This window comes from Salmo salar, chromosome 01 (assembly GCF_965601325.2).
Source record: "Salmo salar chromosome 01, fSalSal1, whole genome shotgun sequence".
Classification (NCBI taxonomy): domain Eukaryota; kingdom Metazoa; phylum Chordata; class Actinopteri; order Salmoniformes; family Salmonidae; genus Salmo; species Salmo salar.
In genome coordinates, this window is record NC_138291.1 from 87594897 (window position 1) to 87621901 (window position 27005).

The 27005-nt window shown below is 43.9% G+C and overlaps 1 protein-coding gene across 2 annotated transcripts in view; it reads right to left on the bottom strand.

Annotated features, from left to right (window-relative positions):
* macrod2 (mono-ADP ribosylhydrolase 2) overlaps positions 1–27005 on the bottom strand; it is a 1142091-nt gene that overhangs the window by 65992 nt on the left and 1049094 nt on the right. For both annotated transcript variants that reach the window (XM_014207733.3, XM_014207725.3), the window contains exons 9-10: positions 23937–24015; positions 5737–5787 (exon numbers count right to left, since the gene is read on the bottom strand). In XM_014207733.3, the coding sequence (XP_014063208.1) occupies positions 5737–5787; positions 23937–24015 (130 nt within the window). The remainder of the gene's footprint in view (positions 1–5736; positions 5788–23936; positions 24016–27005) is intronic.

The window sequence follows — 27005 nt, forward strand, 5'->3', positions numbered from 1 at the left end:
TTTCTCAGCCAGTCAAAATCATGAATCAGTTTTATGGTTATATACAAAGAAATGTAAACTGAAAAGTGCAGCTAGTTTGCAGTCTTTCCAGCTTTAGTTTGAAGTGATTGTGTTAGCTGTGTTGTTGGCTAGCTCCTCTGAGTGTTCTGACGAGTGAGCACATTTTCTATGCCAGTTTGGGGCCCACATCTAAAAGTGTTTGGGTGGATAGATGGATAGCATACTGTTTGTGGCCCACATCTAAAAGTGTTTGGGTGGATAGATGGATAGCACACAGTTGGGGGCCCACATCTAAAAGTGTTTGGGTGGATAGATGGATAGCACACAGTTTGTGGCCCACATCTAAAAGTGTTTGGGTGGATAGATGGATAGCACACAGTTGGGGGCCCACATCTAAAAGTGTTTGGGTGGATAGCACACAGTTGAGGCCCCACATCTAAAAGTGTCTGGGTGGATAGATGGATAGCACACAGTTTGGGGCCCACATCTAAAAGTGTTTGGGTGGATAGATGGATAGCACACAGTTGGGGGCCCACATCTAAAAGTGTTTGGGTGGATAGCACACAGTTGGGGGCCCACATCTAAAAGTGTTTGGGTGGATAGATGGATAGCACACAGTTTGTGGCCCACATCTAAAAGTGTTTGGGTGGATAGATGGATAGCACACAGTTGGGGGCCCACATCTAAAAGTGTTTGGGTGGATAGCACACAGTTGAGGCCCCACATCTAAAAGTGTCTGGGTGGATAGATGGATAGCACACAGTTTGGGGCCCACATCTAAAAGTGTTTGGGTGGATAGATGGATAGCACACAGTTGGGGGCCCACATCTAAAAGTGTTTGGGTGGATAGCACACAGTTGGGGGCCCACATCTAAAAGTGTTTGGGTGGACAGCACACAGTTGGGGGCCCACATCTAAAGGTGTTTGGGTGGATAGATGGATAGCACACAGTTGGGTGCCCACATCTAAAGGTGTTTGGGTGGATAGATGGATAGCACACAGTTCATCCCACATCTAAAGGTGTTTGGGTGAATTGAAGGATAGCACACGGTTGGGGGCCCACATGTAAAAGTGTTTGGGTGAATTGAAGGATAGCAGACGGTTGGGGGCCCACATCTCACTACAATATAATATAATCTAAAAACACTTCCTGAGACAGACAATAAAACCAAAAGTCAGTCAGTCAGTCAGTCAGTCAGTCAGTCAGACTCTCTCTCTCTCGCTCGCTCTCTCTCTCTCTCTCTCTCTCTCTCTCTCTCTCTCGCTCTCTCTCTCTCTCTCTCACTCTGATTGGTTGCATGACAACAACAGACAGGACATACAAAGTAAGTTCAGAGCTCTAGAGCTTATATAGGCTTAGACAGGTATTCATTGATAGACTTCATGAAGCAATTTACCAGAAGTTCACATATACCACATTTGCTGTAAACTTTCTCTTCCCTCGCAAATACATACAGCAAGCACTTTTCTATCTGTAGAGGCAGCATCTGTTCATACCAGATAAACTACAGTGCCTTCGGAAAGTATTCAGACCCCTTTCCTTTTCCCACATTTTGTTACGTTATAGCCTTATTCTAAAATGGATGAAATATGATTTTTTTCTCAGTAATCTACACACAATACCCCATAATAACAAAGCGAAAACAGGTTTTTACCTTATTTACATAATTATTCACACTTTGCTACGAGACTCGAAATTGAGCTCAGGTGCATCCTGTTTCCATTGATCATCCTTGAGATGTTTCTACAACTTGATTGGAGTCCAACTGTGGTAAATTCAATTGATTTGACATGATTTGGAAAGGCACATGCCTGTCTATATAAGGTCCTTCAGTTGACAGTGCATGTCAGAGCAAAAATCAAGCTATGAGGTTGAAGGAATTGTCTGTAGAGCTCCGAGACAGGATTGTGTCGAGGCACAGATCTGGGGAAGTGTACCAAAAAATGTCTGCAGCATTGGAGATTCCCAAGAACACAATGGCCTCCATCACTCTTAAATGGAAGAAATTTGGAACCACCAACTCTTCCTAGAGCTGCACGTCCAGCCAAACTGAGCAATCTGGGAGAAGAGCCTTGGTCAGGGATGTGAAGAACCCGATGGTCACTCTGACAAAGCTCCAGTGTTCCTCTGTGGAGATGGGAGAACCTTCCAGATGGACAATAATCTCTGCAGCACTGCACTAATCAGGCCTTTATGGTAGAGTGGCAGGACGGAAGCCACTCCTCAGTAAAAGGCACATGACAGCCCGCTTGGAGGCACCTAAAGACTCTCAGACCATGACAAACAAGATTCTCTGGTCTGATGAAACCAAGATTGAACACTTTGGCATGAATGCCAAGCATCAAGTCCTGGTTAAACCTTGCATGGTGGTGGCAACGTCATGCTGTGGGGATGTTTTTCAGCGGCAGGGACTGGGAGATTAGTCAGAATCGAGGGAAAGATGAACAGAGCAAAGTACAGAGAGATCCTTGATGAAAACCTGCTCCAGAGTGCTCAGGACCTCAGACTGGGGCAAAGTTTCACGTTCCAACAGGACAACAGCCAAGACAACGCTGGAGTGGTTTCGGGACAAGTCTCTGAATGTCCTTGAGTGGCCCAGCCGGAGCCCGGACTTGAACCCGATCGAACATCTCTGGAGAGACCTGAAAATAGCTGTGCAGTGACGCTCCCCATCCAACCTGACAGAGTTTGAGAGGATCTGCAGAGAAGAATGGGAGAAACTCCCCAAATACAGGTTTGCCAAGCTTACGATGTGAAGTGTGCGTGTGTGCAATAACTCAATTCGCCCTTGCACTCCTTTCTAAACAACACAATTTGAAAAAAACTTTTAGAAAGGGTCAAGTATACAAAACTTAGTGCACTCTGTTTGAAATAGATTTTTGTTTTGGGAAGAGAAAACTGTATTGTGCTTGAATGTTTCATCGATAAGAAAATGTGCAGAATGTCAGCCAAGTTTCATCTTGCTCCATCTTCTCCCAATTCCTGGACATCCTCTTAAAAAAAATATACACTACCGTTCAAAAGTTTGGGGTCACATAGAAATTTCCTTGTTTTTGAAAGAAAAGCACTTTTTTTGGGCCATTAAAATATCATCAAATTGCTCAGAAATATACAGATTTTTTTATGGAATATCTACATAGGCGTACAGAGGCCCATTATCAGCAACCATCACTCCTGTGTTCCAATGGCACGTTGTGTTAGCTAATCTAAGTTTATCATTTTAAAAGGATAATTGATCATTAGAAAAACCTTTTGCAATTATGTTAGCACAGCTGAAAACTGTTGTACTGATTAAAGAAGCAATAAAACTATCCATCTTTAGACTAGTTGAGTATCTGGAGCATCAGCATTTGTGGGTTCGAGTACAGGCTCAAAATGGCCAGAAACAAAGTACTTATTTCTGAAACCCGTCAGTCTATTCTTGTTCTGAGAAATGATGGCTATTCCATGCGAGAAATTGCCAAGAAACTGAAGATCTCGTACAACGCTGTGTACTACCCCCTTCACAGAACAGCGCAAACTGGCTCTAACCAGAATAGAAAGAGGAGTGGGAGGCCCCGGTGCACAACTGAGCAAGAGGACAAGTACATTAGAGTGTCTAGTTTAAGAAATAGTCCTCAACTGGCAGCTTCCTTAAATAGTACCCGCAAAACACAAGTCTCAACGTCATCAGTGAAGAGGCGACTCCGGGATGCTGGCCTTCTAGGCAGAGTTGCAAAGAAAAAGCCATATCTCAGACTGGCCAATAAAAAGAAAAGATTAAGACGGGCAAAAGAACACAGACACTGGACAGAGTAACTCTGCCTAGAAGGCCAGCATCCCGGAGTCGCCTCTTCACTGTTGATGTTGAGACGGGTGTTTTGCGGGTATTTTTGGGGCCTTACTGCTATTAGCCCATACAAACGCATTGAATAACAGATACACTACATGAAACAACAGATAGTCCCAAAAAAACCTCAAAAGGAAGTTTGTTCTGAAGTGTCTGCCCTATATCTGAGAGATATAAGAAAGATCAGGAAACATTTGTTATATTTTTGGACATGTATTTAACCCCTTATTTATTACACTAAACAGTCTCCATATATACTTCCATTCATTTTTCAACTGGTACTGGGGGACCTTCAGACGTGTCTTATGAGGGCTGTGGGCATCCTAGAACAACTGACTTATACATGTTCGTGAGAGTCTCACCTTTCCACAGAGAGGTCATATTAGTGTGTAGCCCAAACTGTTCGGCCGCTATAGACAGAAGTTGGCAGATCGGCGGTAACAACTTCAGACGGGTCCCAATAAGCTTGTGGGGGTCTTAGAGCAAAACGGCAAACCGTTTGGACGCTACAGATGATTTTGTGAGAAGACCGATTTTCGGGATGTCTCATGGTCTGACTAACACCGCTCTAGCTCTGTCACCTTTCACCGCAGATGTGGAAGTGCGAAATCGGCGGATGTGGTTGATTGAGACGCATTCAAAACTGACAGATTTATATGGAGATATTTGTATTGTGCTAATTTGATTTCTGTGGGACGAGGACATTGACTCTAAGGTGGTTAAGTTTAAGCATCAGCCAATTAAAACGTTGACGTACTGTCGCGTGATAGAAAGCTACATTGTAGCTGGTCCCATCTGGTAACCTGGCACAAGTTAGCCCTATGCTAACCGTACCAGGTAGCAGTGATTATTTCCGGTCACAAATTCCTCATCAGCCTATCAAAGATCTTAAACTCTTTCTGCACAAACCAATGGAATTTCTTGAAATAGGTCAACACTTGACCATCAGAGGGATACATGTCAACCTCGAATTTGAAGGTTGACATGTATCCCTCTGGTGGCAAGTACTGCCCCACAGTGTTGAGCTGTTTTCAGTTGTTTATTTGTGACGTTCTTTTGATGGTCTGTGGGTATTGTATAGGTAAGCCAGATGAAGATAGGGATGGTGGTAGGAATTAGTGGGTGTGTGTGTTTCTAGGGGGATAAACTGAGGCTGTAAACTGTTGTAATACAATGTACTCTTAGAAAATAGGGTTTCAAAAGGGTTCTTCGGCTGTCCCCATAGGATAATAATTTTCGGTTCCAGGTAAAACCCATTTTGGTTCAAGATAGAACCATTTTGGTTTCCACGTAAAACCCTCTATGGAACCAAAAGGATTCTACCTGGAACCAATAAGTGTTCTCCTATTGAGACAGCTGAAGAACCCTTTTAGGTTCTAGATAGCACCTTTTTTTCTAAGAGTGTACCTGGTATTTTTACCACTGATTTTGTCACTGCTGGAATTGTGTCTGTCACCAATGAATGAACATTCCATTTTGTGACAGACACAATCCCCCACCCCTTACCTACCCGCACCTTGAATGTATCAAATAAATGTGTTAGGATTTTCACAGGTTCTCTCTCTCTCTCTCTCTCTCTCTCTCTCTCTCTCTCTCTCTCTCTCTCTCTCTCTCTCTCTCTCACACACACAAACTGTTTGAAAAGCAATCACTCTTTAATTATGCTAACATTTCAGAATTCTAACCTTAGTCAGAGTACTGAAAATTCATATATAAATGTAAACGTGCTGACATAGGTCAAAAGGCTAAAAGTGGTATTTTCCAACCACAGTGTGTTTCCTTGACTTTTTATTACTGTTTGATATCTCCAACACGTGCACATATAACCTACACTCAATGTGGAATTGCATCTCACGTCAAGGTAAAAAAAAACGAACTCTGAAACCGAACTCAAACCGCCACCAACCTTCTGTCTTCTGTCCATCCTCAGTGTCCTCTTCTGTAGTCACATCGTTATCTGGTGAAGAAAACAAGAGAGAGAAAATCAGACCCTGCAATTTCACAAACCACTATCTACTGATACTGCAGTGTAAAGTGTCATACTGGGTTAGGCCTATCACTGGGTAGTTACCGTACTGGTGACCAAGGACTGCAGCATTTACACACCAATAAAACAATGGTTCTAAATAATACCAGATAGAGGTTATTTGGTTGGTAACTATAGCAGAACTCTTTTTGGTGCTAAATAAAAAACATTTTATATGTTGAACCATGGTCATAAAGTTCTAAATGGAACCTGTATGGTGCTATAAATAAACCTTTCCTAAGGTTCTATAAAGAACCATAAAAAAGTTCTATATGGCACAAAAATGGTTCCACTGTGGTTACAACCTTTTTTATGGTTCTTTATATAACATTTATTGAGAAAGGTTCTAATAGAACCATTCTCAATCTCAAAAGTTATTTGTAGATCCTTTAGAACCCATGTGTCAAACTCATTCCACAGAGGGCTGAGTGTCTGTGGGTTCTCCCTTGGACTTGATTGACAATTAAGGTAATTGATTAGTAAAGAACTCCCCTCACCTGGTTGTCTAGCTCTTAATTGAAAGGTAAAAACAGAAAACAGCAGACATGAGGTCCTCCATGGAATCAGTTAGACACCCATATTATGTTGTTAAAATTCCATAGGTGTTATTGTGTTCATTGAATCAAGTGAGCTACCTCTAGAACAGCTGGGGATCCCTAAAAAGAGAATTGATAACCACCGAATGATAAAAATCACTCCTAATTGACACAAGACCATACACGAGTCTTTCACAAAACACCATTACTGATCACAGTCAGATATAACATGTAATATCATAACACAACACATTAGATCAACTGGAATCACACTCTCACTCACGGTTGCACAAAAAGAGCTGTGAGCAAACCAGACCCCAAAATATTTGAATAAGCCACCTCCCTACATTTTAATTATCACTAAAACAACAAAGAACCCTTTTGTGAACTGTAAAGAACATTGAAGAGCTCAAAGGGTTCTTTGAGTCATTATGGTTCCACATAGAACCATCAGCCTTCCCAAAGACCCCTTGAGGATAACTGAGAATAAGGCTCATGGGGACATTTACACACAGATGGAACCCTTGAGAAGTAGGAAAGGAATTTAATCACATTGGACTCAATATTCAAAAGGCACTCGCACATCTGATCTATCTTTGTTGCAGGTGCATGGTAATAATTGAATAAGATGAGAAAAAAGAAGAAATCTGCACACTGCTCTTGCTAGTATCACTGCTCTTTATTGAACTTTACGTACCGGCCTCAAGGCCTTCGTCAGAGCTCACATTGGACTAAAATAGTCTCCCATTGACATTTATAAATGATTTATGCCAACGTCCTCTCTCTCCCTCTTCCTCTCTCTCTCTCCCTCTTCCTCTTTCCCTCCCTTTTTCTCTACATCTCTCTCTCTCTCTCTCTCTCTCTCATCCAGTGGCAACATTCACAGGTTTTACATATTATTTTGGCATTAATACATGTCACATATCAGTTTGCAAACAATATAATTTTTTTAATAATTGAGTTAATAAAGTTCCATACAAACATAGTCTCTTTTTTGTTTTCTTGAGTAAGGTAGCTCCAAAATGCAGGTGTTTCAGCCTAGATCAGTGCTTTCTGTGGTGGGGCAGCCAGCGGAAATACACAGCGTACGGGTTGGTAATGTTCTCTAGTTGTGCCGTGACTGGCTCAGTGTTCTGTCACTCATGGGGACACTACGTCACCACAAAATCTATGGGGAGAGCTCGAAAATTCAAGCCCCTTGGGTGCTGCCATAGAGTTACATTAGAAGTGCCCATCCAGCTTCACTTGGCTCATCGCGCTCTAGCGGGCCGGGCACCTGCAGGCTGACTTCATCATCATGAATCACTTCGACAATCTACTGGCAAATCCTTTTCAATCCTTGTCATATGAAGATACATTTTTGATAAAATGTATCGGTGCTCATCGGTCATTGGACATAAACATGTTGAAAATGGCAAATTCAACAATGAGTGGTTTGGAAGGAATCAGTGGCTAACTGCAAGCGTTGCTAAGCAATCACTAGCTTGCTATTCAGTGGAGTGGGTGTGTGGTCCAAGTCTGCGTTTAAGGGTCTCTTTCGAAGCTTAAAAGGATAAACATTCAACACCTTGATCATTGGCCATGCTGTCAATCCAACTGGAAACTCTGAACTGGGAAATCTCAGACTCTGAAAAAAACGAGCTCCGACTGGGAAAATACGTTTTGAACGGTCATCCAACTCAGAATTCCAAGTCGGGAACTCTGACCTCTTTCTAGAGCTCTGACCTGAAGATCACTGACGTCATGATTCAACCTTGTTTTTTTCAGAGTTCCCAGTTGTCTTGAAAGCACCATAAATCCAGAGAATGCCAGACTTTGATGACAAAGTTTGACGACAAAATGTGCCCTCAAGGACCGACACACAGCACAACAAGGTGATTCCAAAAATGTATTGTATGCTGCTGCATAAATGATGTATTATGCCAGGGAGATATGTATACTGTAGCTAAGAAAAGTAATAATAAGTGTATGTTGTGTAGTAAGCTGTAAGTAGCCCATGACACGGATTACATGAAGTCTCTCACATTCCCACAAAACACTTGAATTTCAGCCAGTGTGAGCCCTTCATATTTTCAATGTCGCCATACCTCAAGGAGAGCCGCTCCTTTCATTTCTCTGTTCTGTCTACAGTATGAGGTATTGTACACAATGTAAACCTGAGGCGATGGTTGAGTGTGGAGGGTTAGACAGGAGTAGGGAGTGTCTTCAGAGTGATACGTGGAGTAGAGAGTAGAGTAAGCCCTAGGCAGAGCCATTGCGATGCATGCCCACTCCTGTGGCTGAACTAATGCACGCACGCAGACCACGCACCCACACACACAGATCTCGCAGGGCTCAAAAGCACACTAGCACACTTTACAACCATTGCCACGGCCCTCCCTGTGTGAGTGTGTGTGAACGTGTGTGTGTGTGTGCGAACGTGTGTGTGTGCCTGCTAGCTTGGGTTAGCTGTGATAAAATGCTGTTGAAACCACCAGAGCTCCTTCTGTGTGTGTGTGTGTGTGTGTGTGTGTGTGTGTGTGTGTGTGTGTGTGTGTGTGTGTGTGTGTGTGTGTGTGTGTGTGTGTGTGTGTGTGTGTGTGTGTGTGTGTGTGTGTGTGTGTGTAAGTGCATGATTGTGCGTGTGTTCTCCCTCTTGGTCAGGCGACAGGCTTTTCTTTTGTATAACACTGAATGAACGAGTACAATATATTTATCTAACACAGGAAACAGTGAGTGGCCCTCTGATAGCCTACAGTCCTGGTGCTACTGGACGCCCCTGTTCCTTTTTTGAAGGATGGGGCGGTCCCACTCCTACAATTTGTTTGATTTGATTGGATAGAGCAATCTTGCTGCTGTGATTGCACGTTGCGGTATTTCACCTAACAGATATCCCACTGGGCACAGATGTCAATTCAACATCTATTCCACGTTGGTTCAATGTAATTTCATTGAACTGATATGGAAACAACGTTGATTCAACCAGTGTGTGCCCAGTGGGATGGGAGTTTATCAATGTTTGATTTGTTTTCTAATTCTTTGTGGGTCTGTGTGATCTGTGAGAAATATGTGTCTCTAATGTGTTCATACACTTTTTTCGCAGGAGGTTAGGAAGTGCAGCTTGGTTTCTACCTCATTTGTGGGCGTTGTGCACATAGCTTGTCTTCTCTTGAGAGCCAGATCTGCCTACGGCGGCCTTTCTCAATAGCAATGCTATGCTCACTGAGTCTTTTTCTGTGTTTTGCCTGATTTTTTACACTGTGTCTTTTAGGTTTCTCATAATTTGGTTGGGTCTAATTGTGTTGCTGTCCTGGGGCTCTGTGGGGTCTGTTTGTGTTTGTGAACAGATCCCCAGAACCAGCTGGCTGAGGGGACTCTTCTCTAGGTCTCTCAGCAGGTTAGGGCTTTGTGGTGGAATGTGTGGGTATCACTTACTTTAAGGTGGATGTAGAATTTAACAGTTATTTTCTGTATTTTGATAATTAGCGGGTATAGTCCTAATTCTACTCTGCATGCATTCTTTGGGGTTTTGCTTTGTACATGAAGGACATTTTTGCAGAATTATGTATACAGAGTCTCAATTGGGTTTGTCCCATTTTGTGAATTCTTGGTTGATGAGTGGACCCCAGCCCTCTCTCTCTCTCTCTCTCTTTCTCTCTCTCTTTCTCTCTCTCTTTCTCTCTCTCTCTCTCTCTCTCTCTCTCTCTCTCTCTCTCCTTCTCTCTCTCCTCTCTCTCTCCTCCTCTCTCTAAAATTCTCTCTCTCAAATTCTCTTCCTCCACTGGTATTTTCCTCAGGGCTCCCCCATTTCGTGGATCTAGTCAGCGGAAACGTGAACTGTCTCAAGGCCTCACCTAAAACTACAGTAATCATGGAGTTAGTACCACAGGCCTGGCTGTGGCAGACATGTGGGACGAGAAGGCCATGGATGGGGCAACCTCGACTAGATGTAAACTAGTAAAAGCAAATCTGTCTCCCTCCATTTTGTATGATATGTTACATTTCGTATGGTATGTATTAGTGTTGTCACAATACAATCATTTTGACTTCAAAACCGATACCAGGTTCAGTATCACGATACTCTATACCATCACAATACTTGATACCAAAACGATACCATGTTTATTTACCAATCTAACTACATAACAACACAATGGTAATCATTTATTGAATGGAAAATCTCTATTGATCAACTGGGTAAAACAAGATGTAGCCTAGCCCTATTCACAATACAGGTGGATGCATATTCAATAGGAGTGTGTGCATGGATTGAGTTATTGAGCTTGTTTTCTGTGATTTCATGAGGCTACAGATGAAAAACAATTTTTACCTTTCATTTAGGACTTATTTTATTGTACTGATCAACAACATTTGCATAGAAGAAGCAATTCTTCTTTTATAAAAGTGTGCCCTGTTTCTTTAAGACCCATGACCTCATTCACACACAAAGTCCTTTCAAGGCTGAAGCAAAGATGATCTTGTCTGGGAGAGATGCGATGTGGGTGAGATGAATCGAATGAATAACGTTTTTGGTGACAATCAGCAATATTTTGCATTATGGTTTGCATATTATCACAAATAAGGTACTAGGGTTGTGAACTGATGTTGGCTTCAGCTGTGAGCTAGCAAGGAAAGTTGACTTACAAAGCTAGAAGCTACCGGTATCTTCTTGCATTGTAATGTTCTAGCCTGTACTGTTTTGGGAACAGTAATTAGCAGTTTCAACATCTCTACATGCCGTGTTGCATTATTCAAGTGTGTTAACTTCTGTGCAGCATAAGTGGATATGCTGCCCAGACTCCCAGTGTGTAGTGGTTCCTAATGGCAGGCTCAATCTAGCAATGAGTAAGTGGAGCAGGCACTATAATGGGACATCGGCTGCGCTGATAGACAGACTTGATTCTCTCTCAATCAGTAGACGGCATGAAACACATTTGACAGAAGCACCACAACATTTACTATTACCGGAGGGAGGAGGCTCAAGGCCCTCACCTAAAGCTACTGTAATGGAAGGGTGTTATAGAACTGCAGGCAGTGGCAGACATGTGGGTTGAACCCAGGAGAAGATGGTGGTGGATGGGACCATAGGAAGGGAACAGGGGGTAGTAAGGAAGGAAGGGTGGAAGAGATGGTAAGAGGAGGGCCTCAAGGTCCTTACCTAAAGCTACTGTAATAGTGGTGTAAGTGAACTACCACAGGCCTGGAAGACATGTGGCAGCCACTCTCCTTCACAGATCATTTCAGCCATGTGGCCTTGTACGGGGTATGGGAGGAGGGGGTTGATGGGAGGAAGGAGGGAGAAAGGGGGAGGGGATAGAGGACTGGGGATGTGAAGTTTAGGAAGGGAGATATAGAGGTGCTGGAATAGACTGCTCATGCCAATAAACCATCTAGGTATAGTTAGCACTGAGGGATGGGTTCACCTCTCATCGTACCAGTTAAAGGTGCAATCTGCAGCTGAAACAATAACAAAGCATTCGCCACTGTTTCGGTAAAAAGCTGAGGGATGGGGGTGGGGAAACATGATCACTCTCAAATTTTGTGACAGAGCAAGGACTGACATTCCATTATATCAAAATTGGAGTAAAACAAACATATATTTTGGGTTCTGATGGGGTACAACAGTTAAACTGAGCTAATGAGGCATTTATAAGTTATATTCTTCAAGAATCAATACATATAATTGATTTTTAAGTCCAAAAATTATGTAGCTACTGCAGATTGCCCCTTTTTAATGTCACTAACAAATTGTACAGGTTGCTCAGCAACAACCATCTGGGACTGGGAAGCCATCAAAGGCAGAAGGTACATTCCAGGTATGAATATAATTATTGTATCTGGTCTCCTGTGACATTTCAGACGATAGTAAAAACATTTGCTTCTTGATCTAAACATAATGCGTGGCACTCAGTATATGGTGGCTACAACACAGTTACTACCCACTGCCAAATATAACTAAGAGAGATGGGAGCATCCCAGATGGCACCCTATTCCCTATATAGTGCTCTACTTTTGACCAGAGCCCTACAGGTGGTATGGTCGCTGGTCAAAAGTAGTGCACTATAAGGGAATAGGGTGCCATCTGGGATTCAGCCAAAAGGCCTGAGCCAGCATCCCGCCACTGGCACTGTGATCAGTAACACACGATGACACAGTCATTCATAGTCTGATGAAACGCACGCACGCACGCTCGCACACACGCACGCACGCACACACACACACACACACACACACACACACACACACACACACACACACACACATCCTCCCGACTTCCACACACACACAGACACCACACAGGCTCAATTTGCACTCCCTCTCGGTGGTCCTGCTTCCCGCATCCCCCCCCTCCTTCCCCCTGTCCCCTTCCACCACATAGAGAAACCCAGGCAGTCTCATCACAATAAACACAGTTTGCTGCGTTTCCCACAAATTACAGTCTTTGGTGCCCACAAACACTGGCAGAGAGAAGCTTCCTATTAGAACCAGTAGGGGTTCTCATGTCTCATGTAGTGTAAAGACGAACCATGTCATTACAAGTAAAGTGCCATGTAAATAAAGTAGTAAGGGAAACAGTGTGAGGGGGGGGGGGGGGGGGGGGGGTGGGGCAAAGAGAGAGAGGGGATAATTTCACCTTGTCGGCTCGGGTAATCGAACCAGCAACCTTTCGGTTACTGGCCCAATGCTCTAACGTGTGTGTGTGTGTGTGTGTGTGTGTGTGTGTGTGAGTGAGTGAGTGAGTGAGTGAGTGAGTGAGTGGAGTGAGTGAGTGAGTGAGTGAGTGAGTGAGTGAGTGAGTGAGTGAGTGAGTGAGTGAGTGAGTGAGTGAGTGAGTGAGTGAGTGAGTGAGTGAGTGAGTGAGTGAGTGAGTGAGTGATTAAGAGAAAGAGAGAGAGAGAGACAGAGCCCCAGCAGCTTGTGGTCATTCACCCAGATCATTTTAAAGTACCTAACACACTGAGAATCAATTTCAACATAATACTACTCCAAAACCACGACGGCTGCAAAAGAACCTACCACGGTCACAAATAAAAGGACAATGTGCCAAAGCGTGGAGAACAGTCACAAACACTATAATAGGACAATGTGCCAAAGCGTGGAGAACAGTCACAAACACTATAATAGGACAATGTGCCAAAGCGTGGAGAACAGTCACAAACACTATAATAGGACAATGTGCCAAAGCGTGGAGAACAGTCACAAACACTATAATAGGACAATGTGCCAAAGCATGCATGTCTTCAATCAAAGTGTAGGAATTATGAATTACATTTAAATCCTTGCTAATATTGTTACAAATAAAAGGACAATGTGCCAAAGCATGCTCCATTTTCACACATAAATAATAGGACAATATGAATGCCAATCCATGCCCTCAATCATACCAAATAAAACATGAATTAAATTGAAACGCTAATATGGTTACTAATAATACTATGGACAAAACACACTTAGCACCTTTTTTTCTATCTAGAATCTAAAATGTCTCTTCGGCTGTCCCCACAGTAGAACCCTTTGAATAACCTTTTTTGGATCCGGATAGAACCCGTTTGGTTCCATGTAGAACCCTATTGGGTTCCATGTAGAACCCCAGAGGGTTCTACATTTGGAACCCAAAATTGTTCTGCCTGGAACCAAAAATGCTTCTACCTGGAACCAAAAGGTGTTCTGCTATGAGGACAGCAGAAAACCCCTTTTTTCTAAGAGTGTATGACTGTCAAGGCTAATAATGTGTGTGTGTGTGTGTGTGTGTGTGTGTGTGTGTGTGTGTGTGTGTGTGTGTGTGTGTGTGTGTGTGTGTGTGTGTGTGTGTGTGTGTGTGTGTGTGTGTGTGTGTGTGTGTGCGCGCACACACACATGCTAATATAATGCCAAATGATTAATGATATCAATTAAGGTGACTATGTATTAATCAAGTGAATGATTTTACTCATCAATGATTTTAATTTTCCAATTACTGATTTTCTAATTAGAGTACAAATATAGCATAAATCCTCTGGAGTCCCTCTAGATTTTTGGAGACATTGTTCAATGTAGTTATAGTGTCCATCTACTGTATATGTCATTTAGCAACACTTTTATCCAAAGTGACTTACAGTCAGTCATGCATGCATACATTTTACGTATGAGTGGTCCTGTGAAACGAACCCACAATGCTGCCGTTGCAAGCCAGTAGATCCAGAGAACGTGTGTATCTGTGTAACCTGTATTAGTGTTTAAGATGCAGCACAGACTTTCTCCCCGTCCCTATAGCAGTAAAGCATGGCGAGGTCTCATCTTGGCACCAATGTTTCTCATATCAACAGCTTGTTGGGAGGCACACTGTAATGAAACAATCTCCCATATGCAAATGCCCTGTTTACTGGTCCCTCTGCATTCATTGTTACTTGACAGGTAAAACTAATGCCACCGAGGACACAAACATACAACACAATACATCACAATGAGAAAAGAGAGGAGGAGAGAAAGAAAAAAGCTATTCTTCTGTCTAGACAAGCTGAAGTAGAGGTGATGACGTTGGTCAGATGTTGGTAGTTGGGGGTAAGGTGTGTGTAGAGATAGCAAGAGAGAGAGAGAGAGAGAGAGAGATAAACAGTGAGAGAGCGAGAACAAGAGCGAGAGACAGAGACAAAGAGAAAGAGAGAGAGAGAAAGAACAATAGAGAAAGAGAGAAAGAGAGAGAGAACAACAGAGAGAGACAGAGAGTGATTGAGAGAGAGAGAGATAAACAGTGAGAGAGCGAGAACAAGAGACAGAGACAAAGAGAAAGAGAGAGAGAGAAAGAACAATAGAGAAAGAGAAAGAGAGAGAGAACAATAGAGCGAGACAGAGAGTGAGAGAGAGAGAGATAAACAGTGAGAGAGTGAGAACAAGTTCGAGAGACAGAGACAAAGAGAAAGAGAGAGAGAAAGAGAGAACAATAGAGAGAGACAGAGAGAAATAGAGAGAGAGAGAGAGAGAGAGAGAGAGAGAGACAGATGGTGTTGGTTAGAGAGGAGAATGAGTGAGGAAGAAAGAGACAGACAGAATGAGGGGGCGAGAGAATGTTCTAGCTCCAGTGAGTGAGAGAGAACGAGAGAGGAGGAGAGAAAGTGGGCTGTTCTAGGTGAGAAGATGACACTGTGTGATAGAACAAGCCTTTACAGCACCGTGTGATTTAGTCACAACGTGTCATGTAGTCTGTCTGTGTTCCTCTGTCTCTTCCCGCTGATCCACGCAACTGCCTGACTGACACATACACACACACACACACACACTCTGCCTGTCTATCTCCAACCGTGATGATGAGGTGTTACGACAGAGTTTGAGCACAGACTGAGTTGAGCTAGGATTCTCTGGTTATTTCGACACATCTACTCCCAGGCACTATCAAGGACACCTGCCGAGCTAATTCTGGTTCTCTCAGATTCCCGCTCCGATTCTGCTCAAGCAAAAGACAAGTATTCTTCACACTGTGAGATTAACCATTGCATATGTCATAACCATGACAACTAAGCTTTGTTTCTCAGTCAGAAAGTTATGGCAGTTACTTCAGTCAGAAAGTTATGGCAAAAATATAATGGCCAAACACAGTTAATCTTCTTCTTCTCTTTGGGATTTGGTTGGCATCCAACTTGTAGGTGCATGCACCGCCACATACTGTACTGGAGTGTGAGGCCAGTCACGGCCTACCTACATTCAATTCCGGAAATACAAAATTGTGAAAAAGTAAAAGTAAAATTGCCCTGACAACTATTAGCCCTCACTAAAAACACTACCCCATTTCACTATTGAACCCCATCTAATCCTACTCCAGGCCAACGGTCTGGGAGGACAGAACATTACCACTCAACACCCCCTGCAAATCTTCTGCAGTAAAACCTTGCAATCCCAAGTACTTCTCTGCAGCTGCCACAACAACCTCTATTTTCTGCAGTACAGTTGACAACCATGGCTTTAATTGCTAAGAAACCCCCCTTACTGAAGCACATATTATTCCTATCACTCTCTATTGGTCTCTGCCTACTCACAGGAATCCTCTCAGGATCCCTCACCCTGTACACATCTTCCTCTACCACTCTCTTCACTGCTTCAGTATACGACACTTTCTGTACAACTCTGACCCTGGCAACCTCTAACTGGACACCTCCGATCTCCAGCCTCATGGGCACCCCCGCACTTTCTCAACCAATACTACACATTGCCTCCTTTCATGGTCTCCTGCACACTTCTCACTTCTCACATCTAGGAATCTCCATCCTACACACAGCTGCAACACCGTAGTATTTCCAGAACCAAAATCTCTCACGGGATAACTGATACATCCTAACTTAACCTTGTTGGGCAAAGACTCTGCATCAAAACTCAGCAGGACAGACACCGGGTCTGCATCGCACCAAACGCCAGGCATCACAGACACCAGGAATCTTCCATTTCAGCTGATCCTCCTCAACACTTAATGCCACCCCTGTTATCACTCCCTTCAACGCCGCCTTGCAGTTCCTGTCCCTAGTCGTGTGGTCCGGAGTGCCTGCTCCCTCTGAACGAAGAAACACACTAGATCATCACGAGTCCACTTGGCGTTACTGTCACCGACTCAACAGTCCCCAACCTCTTCTCCAAACTGACACCACATACACTGTATGGATCAGCCAGAATAAAAATATCCATTCTCTCCACAAATCTGAAGGTAAGATATAGATCCCGAACAATCATTCTGATTTCCATGTAAAATAGCCTTTTGAGTGACTAAAACATCACCCATAATCAACAACAAAAAAATCGGATAAAAATGCTGAACATTTTAGAAAAAGGACTTTTTGTGCAGCCATGTGAGAGTGTTATTCCAGCTGATCTGTTGTGTTATGCCATTACATGTTACATATGACTATGGACAGTGTCTTGTGAAAGACTCATGTTTGACCTTTTCTCAATTGAGAACAGTTGACTAAGTCAGTCAGTGGTTCTCAACTCTCTCCTCATGGACCCCCAGCTGTTCCAGAGCTCACTTAACCGAATTAAAATCCTACTTTGATCTGGTTTCATCCAAATATCATCTAATTTCATGAAAAACATGATTTTGACTGTTCGGGACCTTTAACTAGGTTGTGAAAATGGAAAGGACTGAGCTCTCGGTTCTCTTTTAGTTACAGTAGGTTAAGGAAAGGGACAACTCTTGGTTCTCCTGTGTTGGATATCCAGCGAAAGCTATGAACAGGTGTCAGAGATCAAATGCCTTTAGCAAACAGAGGGGGAGGTAGACAGTGGCGGTTCTAGACCATTTCAACTGGGGGGGCCAAGCTGGGGCCAGTTGTACTGTTAGAGGGGCCAGTTACATTAGATGTTGTTGGGAAGAAGCTAGCTAGCTAACGAAGAACAACAAAGAATATCTAGTTAACAGAAGAAAAGAAAGAGAAAATCAGGACAGAAGAAAAAGGATATCAAAGTGAAACAGTTCTCTAAAGACACAAGAGACAATAATACAAGAAACAACACTTCTGTAGCTTGTCAACTATGTGTCTGTCTATCCCTGTTCTCTCCCCTCTGCACAGGCCATACAAACGCTTCACACCGCGTGGCCGCTGCCACTCTAACTTGGTGGTCCCAGCGCGCACGACCCACGTGGAGTTCCAGGTCTCCGGCAGCCTCTGGAACTGCCGGTCTGCAGCCAACAAGGCTGAGTTCATCTCAGCCTATGCTACCCTCCAGTCCCTAGACTTCCTGGCGCTGACGGAAACATGGATTACCACAGATAACACTGCTACTCCTACTGCTCTCTCTTCGTCTACCCACGTGTTCTCGCATACCCCTAGAGCATCGAGCCAGCGGGGTGGTGGCACTGGAATCCTCATCTCTCCCAAGTGGACATTCTCTCTTTCTCCCCTGACCCATCTGTCTATCTCCTCATTTGAATTCCATGCTGTCACAGTTACTAGCCCTTTCAAGCTTAACATCCTTATCATTTATCGCCCTCCAGGTTCCCTTGGAGAGTTCATCAATGAGCTTGACGCCTTGATAAGTTCCTTTCCTGAGGATGGCTCACCTCTCACAGTTCTGGGTGACTTTAACCTCCCCACGTCTACCTTTGACTCATTCCTCTCTGCCTCCTTCTTTCCACTCCTCTCCTCTTTTGACCTCACCCTCTCACCTTCCCCCCCTACTCACAAGGCAGGCAATACGCTTGACCTCATCTTTACTAGATGCTGTTCTTCCACTAATCTCATTGCAACTCCCCTCCAAATCTCCGACCACTACCTTGTATCCTTTTCCCTCTTGCTCTCATCCAACACTTCTCACTCTGCCCCTACTCGGATGGTATTTCGCCGTCCCAACCTTCGCTCTCTCTCTCCCGCTACTCTCTCCTCTTCCATCCTATCATCTCTTCCCTCTGCTCAAACCTTCTCCAACCTATCTCCTGATTCTGCCTCCTCAACCCTCCTCTCCTCCCTTTCTGCATCCTTTGATTTTCTCTGTCCCCTATCCTCCAGGCCAGCTCAGTCCTCCCCTCCTGCTCCGTGGCTCGACGACTCACTACGAGCTCACAGAACAGGGCTCCGGGCAGCTGAGCGGAAATGGAGGAAAACTCGCCTCCCTGCGGACCTGGCATCCTTTCACTCCCTCCTCTCTACATTCTCCTCTTCTGTCTCTGCTGCTAAAGCCACTTTCTACCACTCTAAATTCCAAGCATCTGCCTCTAACCCTAGGAAGCTCTTTGCTACCTTCTCCTCCCTCCTGAATCCTCCTCCCCCTCCCCCCCCCTCCTCCCTCTCTGCGGATGACTTCTTCAACCATTTTGAAAAGAAGGTTGACGATATCCGATCCTCGTTTGCTAAGTCAAACGACACCGCTGGTCCTGCTCACACTGCCCTACCCTGTGCTTTGACCTCTTTCTCCCCTCTCTCTCCAGATGAAATCTCGCGTCTTGTGACGGCCGGCCGCCCAACAACCTGCCCACTTGACCCTATCCCCTCCTCTCTTCTCCAGACCATTTCCGGAGACCTTCTCCCCTACCTCACCTCGCTCATCAACTCATCCTTGACCGCTGGCTACGTCCCTTCCGTCTTCAAGAGAGCGAGAGTTGCACCCCTTCTGAAAAAACCTACACTCGATCCCTCCGATGTCAACAACTACAGACCAGTATCCCTTCTTTCTTTTCTCTCCAAAACTCTTGAACGTGCCATCCTTGGCCAGCTCTCCTGCTATCTCTCTCAGAATGACCTTCTTGATCCTAATCAGTCAGGTTTCAAGACTGGGCATTCAACTGAGACTGCTCTTCTCTGTGTCACGGAGGCTCTCCGCACTGCTAAAGGTAACTCTCTCTCCTCTGGTCTCATCCTTCTAGACCTATCTGCTGCCTTTGACACTGTGAACCATCAGATCCTCCTCTCCACCCTCTCCGAGTTGGGCATCTCCGGCGCGGCCCACGCTTGGATTGCGTCCTACCTGACAGGTCGCTCCTACCAGGTGGCGTGGTGAGAATCTGTCTCCGCACCATGCGCTCTCACCACTGGTGTCCCCCAGGGCTCTGTTCTAGGCCCTCTCCTATTCTCGCTATACACCAAGTCACTTGGCTCTGTCATATCCTCACATGGTCTCTCATATCATTGCTATGCAGACGACACACAATTCTTCTTCTCCTTTCCCCCTTCTGATAACCAGGCGGCGAATCGCATCTCTGCATGTCTGTCAGACATATCAGTGTGGATGACGGATCACCACCTCAAGCTGAACCTCGGCAAGACGGAGCTGCTCTTCCTCCCGGGGAAGGACTGCCCGTTCCATGATCTCGCCATCACGGTTGACAACTCCCTTGTGTCCTCCTCCCAGAGTGCTAAGAACCTTGGCGTGATCCTGGACAACACCCTGTCGTTCTCCACTAACATCAAGGCGGTGACCCGATCCTGTAGGTTCATGCTCTACAACATTCGCAGAGTACGACCCTGCCTTACACAGGAAGCGGCGCAGGTCCTAATCCAGGCACTTGTCATCTCCCGTCTAGATTACTGCAACTCGCTGTTGGCTGGGCTCCCTGCCTGTGCCATTAAACCCCTACAACTCATCCAGAACGCCGCAGCCCGTCTGGTGTTCAACCTTCCCAAGTTCTCTCACGTCACCCCGCTCCTCCGCTCTCTCCACTGGCTTCCAGTTGAAGCTCGCATCCGCTACAAGACCATGGTGATTGCCTACAGAGCTGTGAAGGGAACGGCACCTCCATACCTTCAGGCTCTGATCAGGCCCTACACCCAAACAAGGGCACTGCGTTCATCCACCTCTGGCCTGCTGGCCCCCCTACCTCTGAGGAAGCACAGTTCCCGCTCAGCCCAGTCAAAACTGTTCACTGCTCTGGCACCCCAATGGTGGAACAAGCTCCCTCACGACGCCAGGACAGCGGAGTCAATCACCACCTTCCGGAGACACCTGAAACCCCACCTCTTTAAGGAATACCTAGGATAGGATAAAGTAATCCTTCTAACCCCCCCCCACCCTTAAAAGATTTTGATGCACTATTGTAAAGTGGTTGTTCCACTGGATATCATAAGGTGAATGCACCAATTTGTAAGTCGCTCTGGATAAGAGCGTCTGCTAAATGACTTAAATGTAAATGTAATGTTATTGTTGTCATATCGTTTTCTTCACTGCATTGCAGGCATTAGCAGGCAAAAGACCATGTTCATAATCATTAGTGTTCCGCGTTGCCACTGTCTAAAAACGGATGTAAACACCCCCCCAGAACCGCTAGTGGAGGTAGACAGTGGGAAGGAGTCTGAGGCAGCAAGGTACTTAGGGGGTGTGTCCCAGGAGGAAGTGAAAAGACAACCCTTAACCTGTGAGCTCATAGGTCACATCAAAGCCCAGACTGTGTGATGAGGGAAAGCTCCTGTGTGTGTGTGTGTGTGTGTGTGTGTGTGTGTGTGTGTGTGTGTGTGTGTGTGTGTGTGTGTGTGTGTGTGTGTGTGTGTGTGTGTGTGTGTGCGTGTGTGTGTGTGTGTGTGTGTGATGAGGTAAAGCACACCACTGTGTGGAACTTCTGCTTGTTCCAGCCATGCCCTTCTCTAAAGGTCTCCAATTGAATTTCTCTCCATTATTTGAACCTCTCAAGACCTCATTAAGAAGTCACTGCACGTCAATAAAAAGTAGCTTCAGGATGAGTTATCTTCTATTACCTCAACCTAGACATACAGCTTTCTTTGTGCTTTGCTGCGCTACAATAGTACAATAGCACAGTGTTGTCTGTCAATTAGTTTTTAAGTCTGTGCATGTCAATGAGCAGTAGTTTCAGGAGGAGTTGGTTATCTTCTCTTAGATATCTTCTCTTAGTACTCACAACTCTTCTGATGCTTTCCTGTACATTAAAACAATAGCACAGTGCTTTTCTTTCCTCCTTCCCTCACCCAAAACTCATCCCAAACTCGAATGGATTATTGTCTATTTAGGCATACTTGAAATGGTGACATTATGGCGAGACGTGGCATTTTATTTCCATGCCAATTTCCAACCATCCACTAGGGGCAACTCATGTGCCTATTTCCCCCCCAAAATAAATAATACATTTTTTTTAATGTTGGAAGTTAATCAGTGACTCAACTTACTGTTGCTAGGTAGAATAGTAGAATACACAAGGTGCAATTTCAAAATGTGGCTGTTTATCAACAATTTGTATGATAGTTTCTCAATTAGCCCATGTCAGCTAAAGTGTTTTAGATTGGTAAGTTAGTCTAGTGGCCAGCTAACTAAACTTAGTAATTATGGTCGAATTAGAGCCAGGGAGGACCCCATTGACTCTGTTAGTCAGTCTCACTCAGATATCATATTACAAACTGAAAACATTTCTCTCCATCCTATGACAAAATGTGTAGAATTGCAGCAAACTAGCTTTAAAACGGCAACATGTTCTCTTCACCCCATGGCAAAATGGGGGATGGGGGATTTTTGGTGTCCCCCACTCCCATCAAAGTTGCCCATCCCTGATTTAATAGGATCGATGAGCTAGGTATGGGCATTGTGGATGGGGTTGAGGATCACAGGATGGGCTTGAACAGCAAGCTACAGTATGGCTCAGAAGATTGTGAGTTCAATCCCAGTGCTAGGCACCTGTTTTGTATTTTTGTTTTAACCCTATCCCAAACCTTAACCCTAACCTTAACCACTCTGAAGTAAACTAAACCCTAATGCCTAAATTTGACCAAAATCTCAGAATGAATGCCTAAATTTAACTGTCGAGGTTAGTTTTGGTTTCACTTTTGCGCAGTTTGACTGACAGCTAACATACTCCATAATCTACAGACATACCACAGATGGCCCCACATGCCATAATTTAAAGCGCCAGCCATGCCTTGTGTCTATTGCAGCATTTATGACAAGTTATGGTGTTTTCTTTGGAGATCGTGTTGCTAAAACTCCATTATAGTGATGGAGATGTACTCATCAATGTCACTTTGGGAGTGATAACTAATAATGAACAACTTTTCCAAGGCTTTCCTCTACACTAGTAAGGTGGTCAAATGTTTCCCTACCTACATGGCATTTGGATGATGGAGATGTACTTATTGTACTTATTGCTGGCACTTTGGGAGTGATAACGGCAGAAACAACAGCTCTAGAAATCCATCTCACAACATTAATATGAAAAGGCGTTCCTTCGGTGCATGGGGACAGGCAATATCATTACACACACTGTAGGGTGAAGGTAATCTTCCAGCAAAGAGTTAGAGAGGGAAGGGGGATGGAGGGAGAAAAGGAGAGAAGGAGAGGGGAGGAGGGGAGGAGAGAAAGAGGGAGGGAGGAAAGTAAAGAAGGAGGAAGAAAGGCAACATGAGGGAAGAGGGAGGAAAAGAGCGAGGGAACAAAACAGTCTCCATGTGAGAGTCGAAGGAAGATGAAGGCCTGAAACTCTGTATTCCTTCTAGGGGACGAGGAGTTGGGAAGATGGAGTGAGAGAGAGTCAAACAGAGACACAGAGAGAGATTGTGAGCGAGATTCTGAACGAGAGAGAGAGACATGGGAGAGCCTGGGATTTTCAAGATGGGGAGGGAATAGGTGCCACATGGGAGACATTGCTAGCATGGTGAAGCAGGCTTGTCTACCCTTCAGCCCCCCATACACCCCTATAGCCCTTTAGCTCTAATCCTCCATGGTCCCCTAGCCATCAGAGATGGTGACTGGTTGCTCCTGGCTTCAGGGCTCAGAGACTGGAGAGGAGGGGTGTGTGTGTCCTTGTGTGTGGAGGGTTGGGTGGCAGGAGAGACTTGGAGCAGAAAATAACGTGCGTTTGTTTATCTATCGTCTCCGTGAGACTCGGTGAGACAGCTTTGCTTTGTTGTGGATGCTTCCTGGAACTCCCTGAGAGAGACATGCCCTTTTCAGCAGAGAACTGGCTGGCTGGCTGGGTGGTCCAACAGGATTGTTCTCTAGAGTTGCCCCTCAAAAACAAACACTACACAACTAATCCAAAGGCCTTCTCTCATTGTAAACTATCTGATGACACTAAAGTTAGACTTTATGTTGCTTTATAGCCCCAGGTAAACTCAGGAAGGACAGGGACACTACATTCCATGGCAGGCATAATGGAAACAGAACCAGACCTACCTTGGAAGACTTGAAGGATTTTTTCCTTGTAGATCCTGTAGTCCGCCTCCAGGAAGACACAGAAGATAACACGTTCGATCTGCACAGAAAGACAAAATAGAGAGAAAGAAAGAAGAAAGAAAGAAAGAAAAAGAAAGAAAGAAAGAAAGAAAGAAAGAAAGAAAGAAAGAAAGAAAGAAAGAAAGAAAGAAAGAAAGAAAGAAAGAAAGAAAGAAAGAAAGAAAGAAAGAAAGAAAGAAAGAAAAGAAAGAAAGAAAGAAAGAAAGAAAGAAAGAAAGAAAGAAAGAAAGAAAGAAAGAAAGAAAGAAAGAAAGAAAGAAAGAAAGAAAGAAAGAAAGAAAGAAAGAAAGAAAGAAAGAAAGAAAGAAAGAAAGAAAGAAAGAAGAAAGAAAAGAAGAAATAATTCCATTATTCCACTGTTGCTATTAATTCCACATTCAACTCCAGACCCTCAGGACCAACAGATCCCACAAGAGCTACTAAAGGGACACAATCAACAACAATTCAGGAACCAATGATAACATTTTACACCAGGGAGCCACAATCAAACCATAAGCACAGTTCAGAATATCCTATTAGCCAATTAGCTGGCTCCCCAGTACAGACCACCAGCCTAGGTCCATGTTCCAAATGGCACCCTATTCCCTATGCAGCACACTACTTTTGACCAGGGCCCATAGGACTCCGGTTAAAAAGTAGTGCACTATATAGGGAGTAGGATGCCATTTGGGACATAACCCATGCCCCACTGGTGGCAGCAGTGGGGTCTACTACTGAGCAGACTTTTAGTAAATATTACACTATATTACACTACATTACATCAGATATTGGAGATAATATCTGAATGAGAGCATTTCCTTTGGTAGGATAAATTAAATATATCCCCAGCACCATAAAGTACAACTAAAAAGGTACTCATTCTCAAAGCATAGACAGAAACGTGCAGCTATAGGTATCCTTTGACCCAGTACTTTGCTCTTATGAACTACCTCAGGGTTTCCCCAACTCAGTCCTGAGGACCAGAAGCACACTTAGCTTTTAGCCCTAGCACTACACAGCTGATTCAAATAACCAACTCATTATACATCTTTGCTTATTTGAATCAGCTGTTTAGTGCTATGTCACCCTTGGGGTTCCCAGGACCGAGTTTGGGAAACCCTGCTACTAGCCTCTTACTACTATATCCTTGGTGCATACCCTCACGCTGCTTTTCCTGACACCATACAGGGTCAAATGTAGTGACTTTCAAATGTGTGTGAAAACAAAGAGATTCAGAACTCACTAACTACTAACTGTCATTTATTTTACACTATGAGTGCTGCTATTAAGTTGTGCTGCTAATTCCTAATCACTATAGTTATACCCATAACATGATGCAGCCATCGCCATGCTTGAAAATATAAAGAGTGGTACTCAGTAATGTGTTGTATTTGATTTGTCCCAAACATAACACTTTGTATTGAGGACAAAAAGTTTATTTATTTGCCAAAGTTTTTGCCGTTTTACTTAAGTGCCTTATTGCAAACAGGATGCATGTTTTGTAATATTTGTATTCTGTACAGGCTTCCTCCTTTTCACTCTGTCATTTAGGTTAGTATTGTGGAGTGACTACAATGTTGTTGATCCATCCTCAGGTTTCTCCTATCACAGCCATTAAACTCTGTCACAGTTTTAAAGTCACCATTGGCCTCATGGTGAAATCCCTGAGCGGTTTCCTTCCTCTCTGGTAACTGAGTTAGGAAGGACGCCTGTATCTTTGTAGAGACTGGGTGTATTGATACACCATTCAAAGTGTAATAATAACTGCACCATGCTAAAAATAATATTCAATGTCTGTTTATACATTTTTTACCTATCTACAAAAAGGTACCCTTCTTTGCAAGGCATTGGAAAACATCCCTGGTCTTTGTGGTTGAACCTGTGTTAGAAATTCACTGCTCGACTGAGGGACCTTTCAGATAATTGTGTGTGGGGTACAGAGATTAGGTAGTCATTCAAAAATCATGTTAAACACTATTATTGCACACAGAGTGAGTCCATGCAACTTATTATGTGACTTGTTAAACACATTTTCACTAATGATCTTATTTAGGCTTACCATAACAAAGATGTTTGACATTATGGGGTATTGTGTTTAGACCAGGGACACAAAATCTAAATGTAATTCATACATGCAGACTGTAACACAACAAAATGTGGAAAAAGTCAAGGGGTGTAAATACTTTCTGAAGGCACTCAACCACTCATCAACAATTCAAGATCCAAAATCACATTCTTTTTTTCAAACTGAAAAGATTGAAATATAAATCCCTGTCTTACAACGGTGAATACACTGAATACATATGACTGGAATAATGTCTGCTCTAATGCACAATCACATGAATACCTCTCCACCATCACTCTCCTATCTACCTTCCTATTGTACAATACAACACCCTCTCCACCATCACTCTCCTATCTACCTTCCTATTGTACAATACAACACCCTCTCCACCATCACTCTCCTTCCTATTGTACAATACAACACCCTCTCCACCATCACTCTCCTATCTACCTTCCTATTGTACAATACAACACCCTCTCCACCATCACTCTCCTTCCTATTGTACAGTACAACACCCTCTCCACCATCACTCTCCTATCTACCTTCCTATTGTACAATACAACACCCTCTCCACCATCACTCTCCTTCCTATTGTACAATACAACACCCTCTCCACCATCACTCTCCTTCCTATTGTACAATACAACACCCTCTCCACCATCACTCTCCTTCCTATTGTACAATACAACACCCTCTCCACCATCACTCTCCTTCCTATTGTACAATACAACACCCTCTCCATAAAGCAAGCAGGCATGAAATACAAAAACATGACATTATATTATATAATGAACTACTACGGTGTTCTGTAATGTTCCCTTTTAATACAGTAGTCTTAGTCTGTAATATGTACAGTATGTCATTTCCCTTGATTTCAGGAAGTATTATCTCAGCATGACACAGACAACCTCACAGAGAAGAGCTTTGTCACAAAATTCTCTGTCTGAAACAGAGTCGCTGTCTGT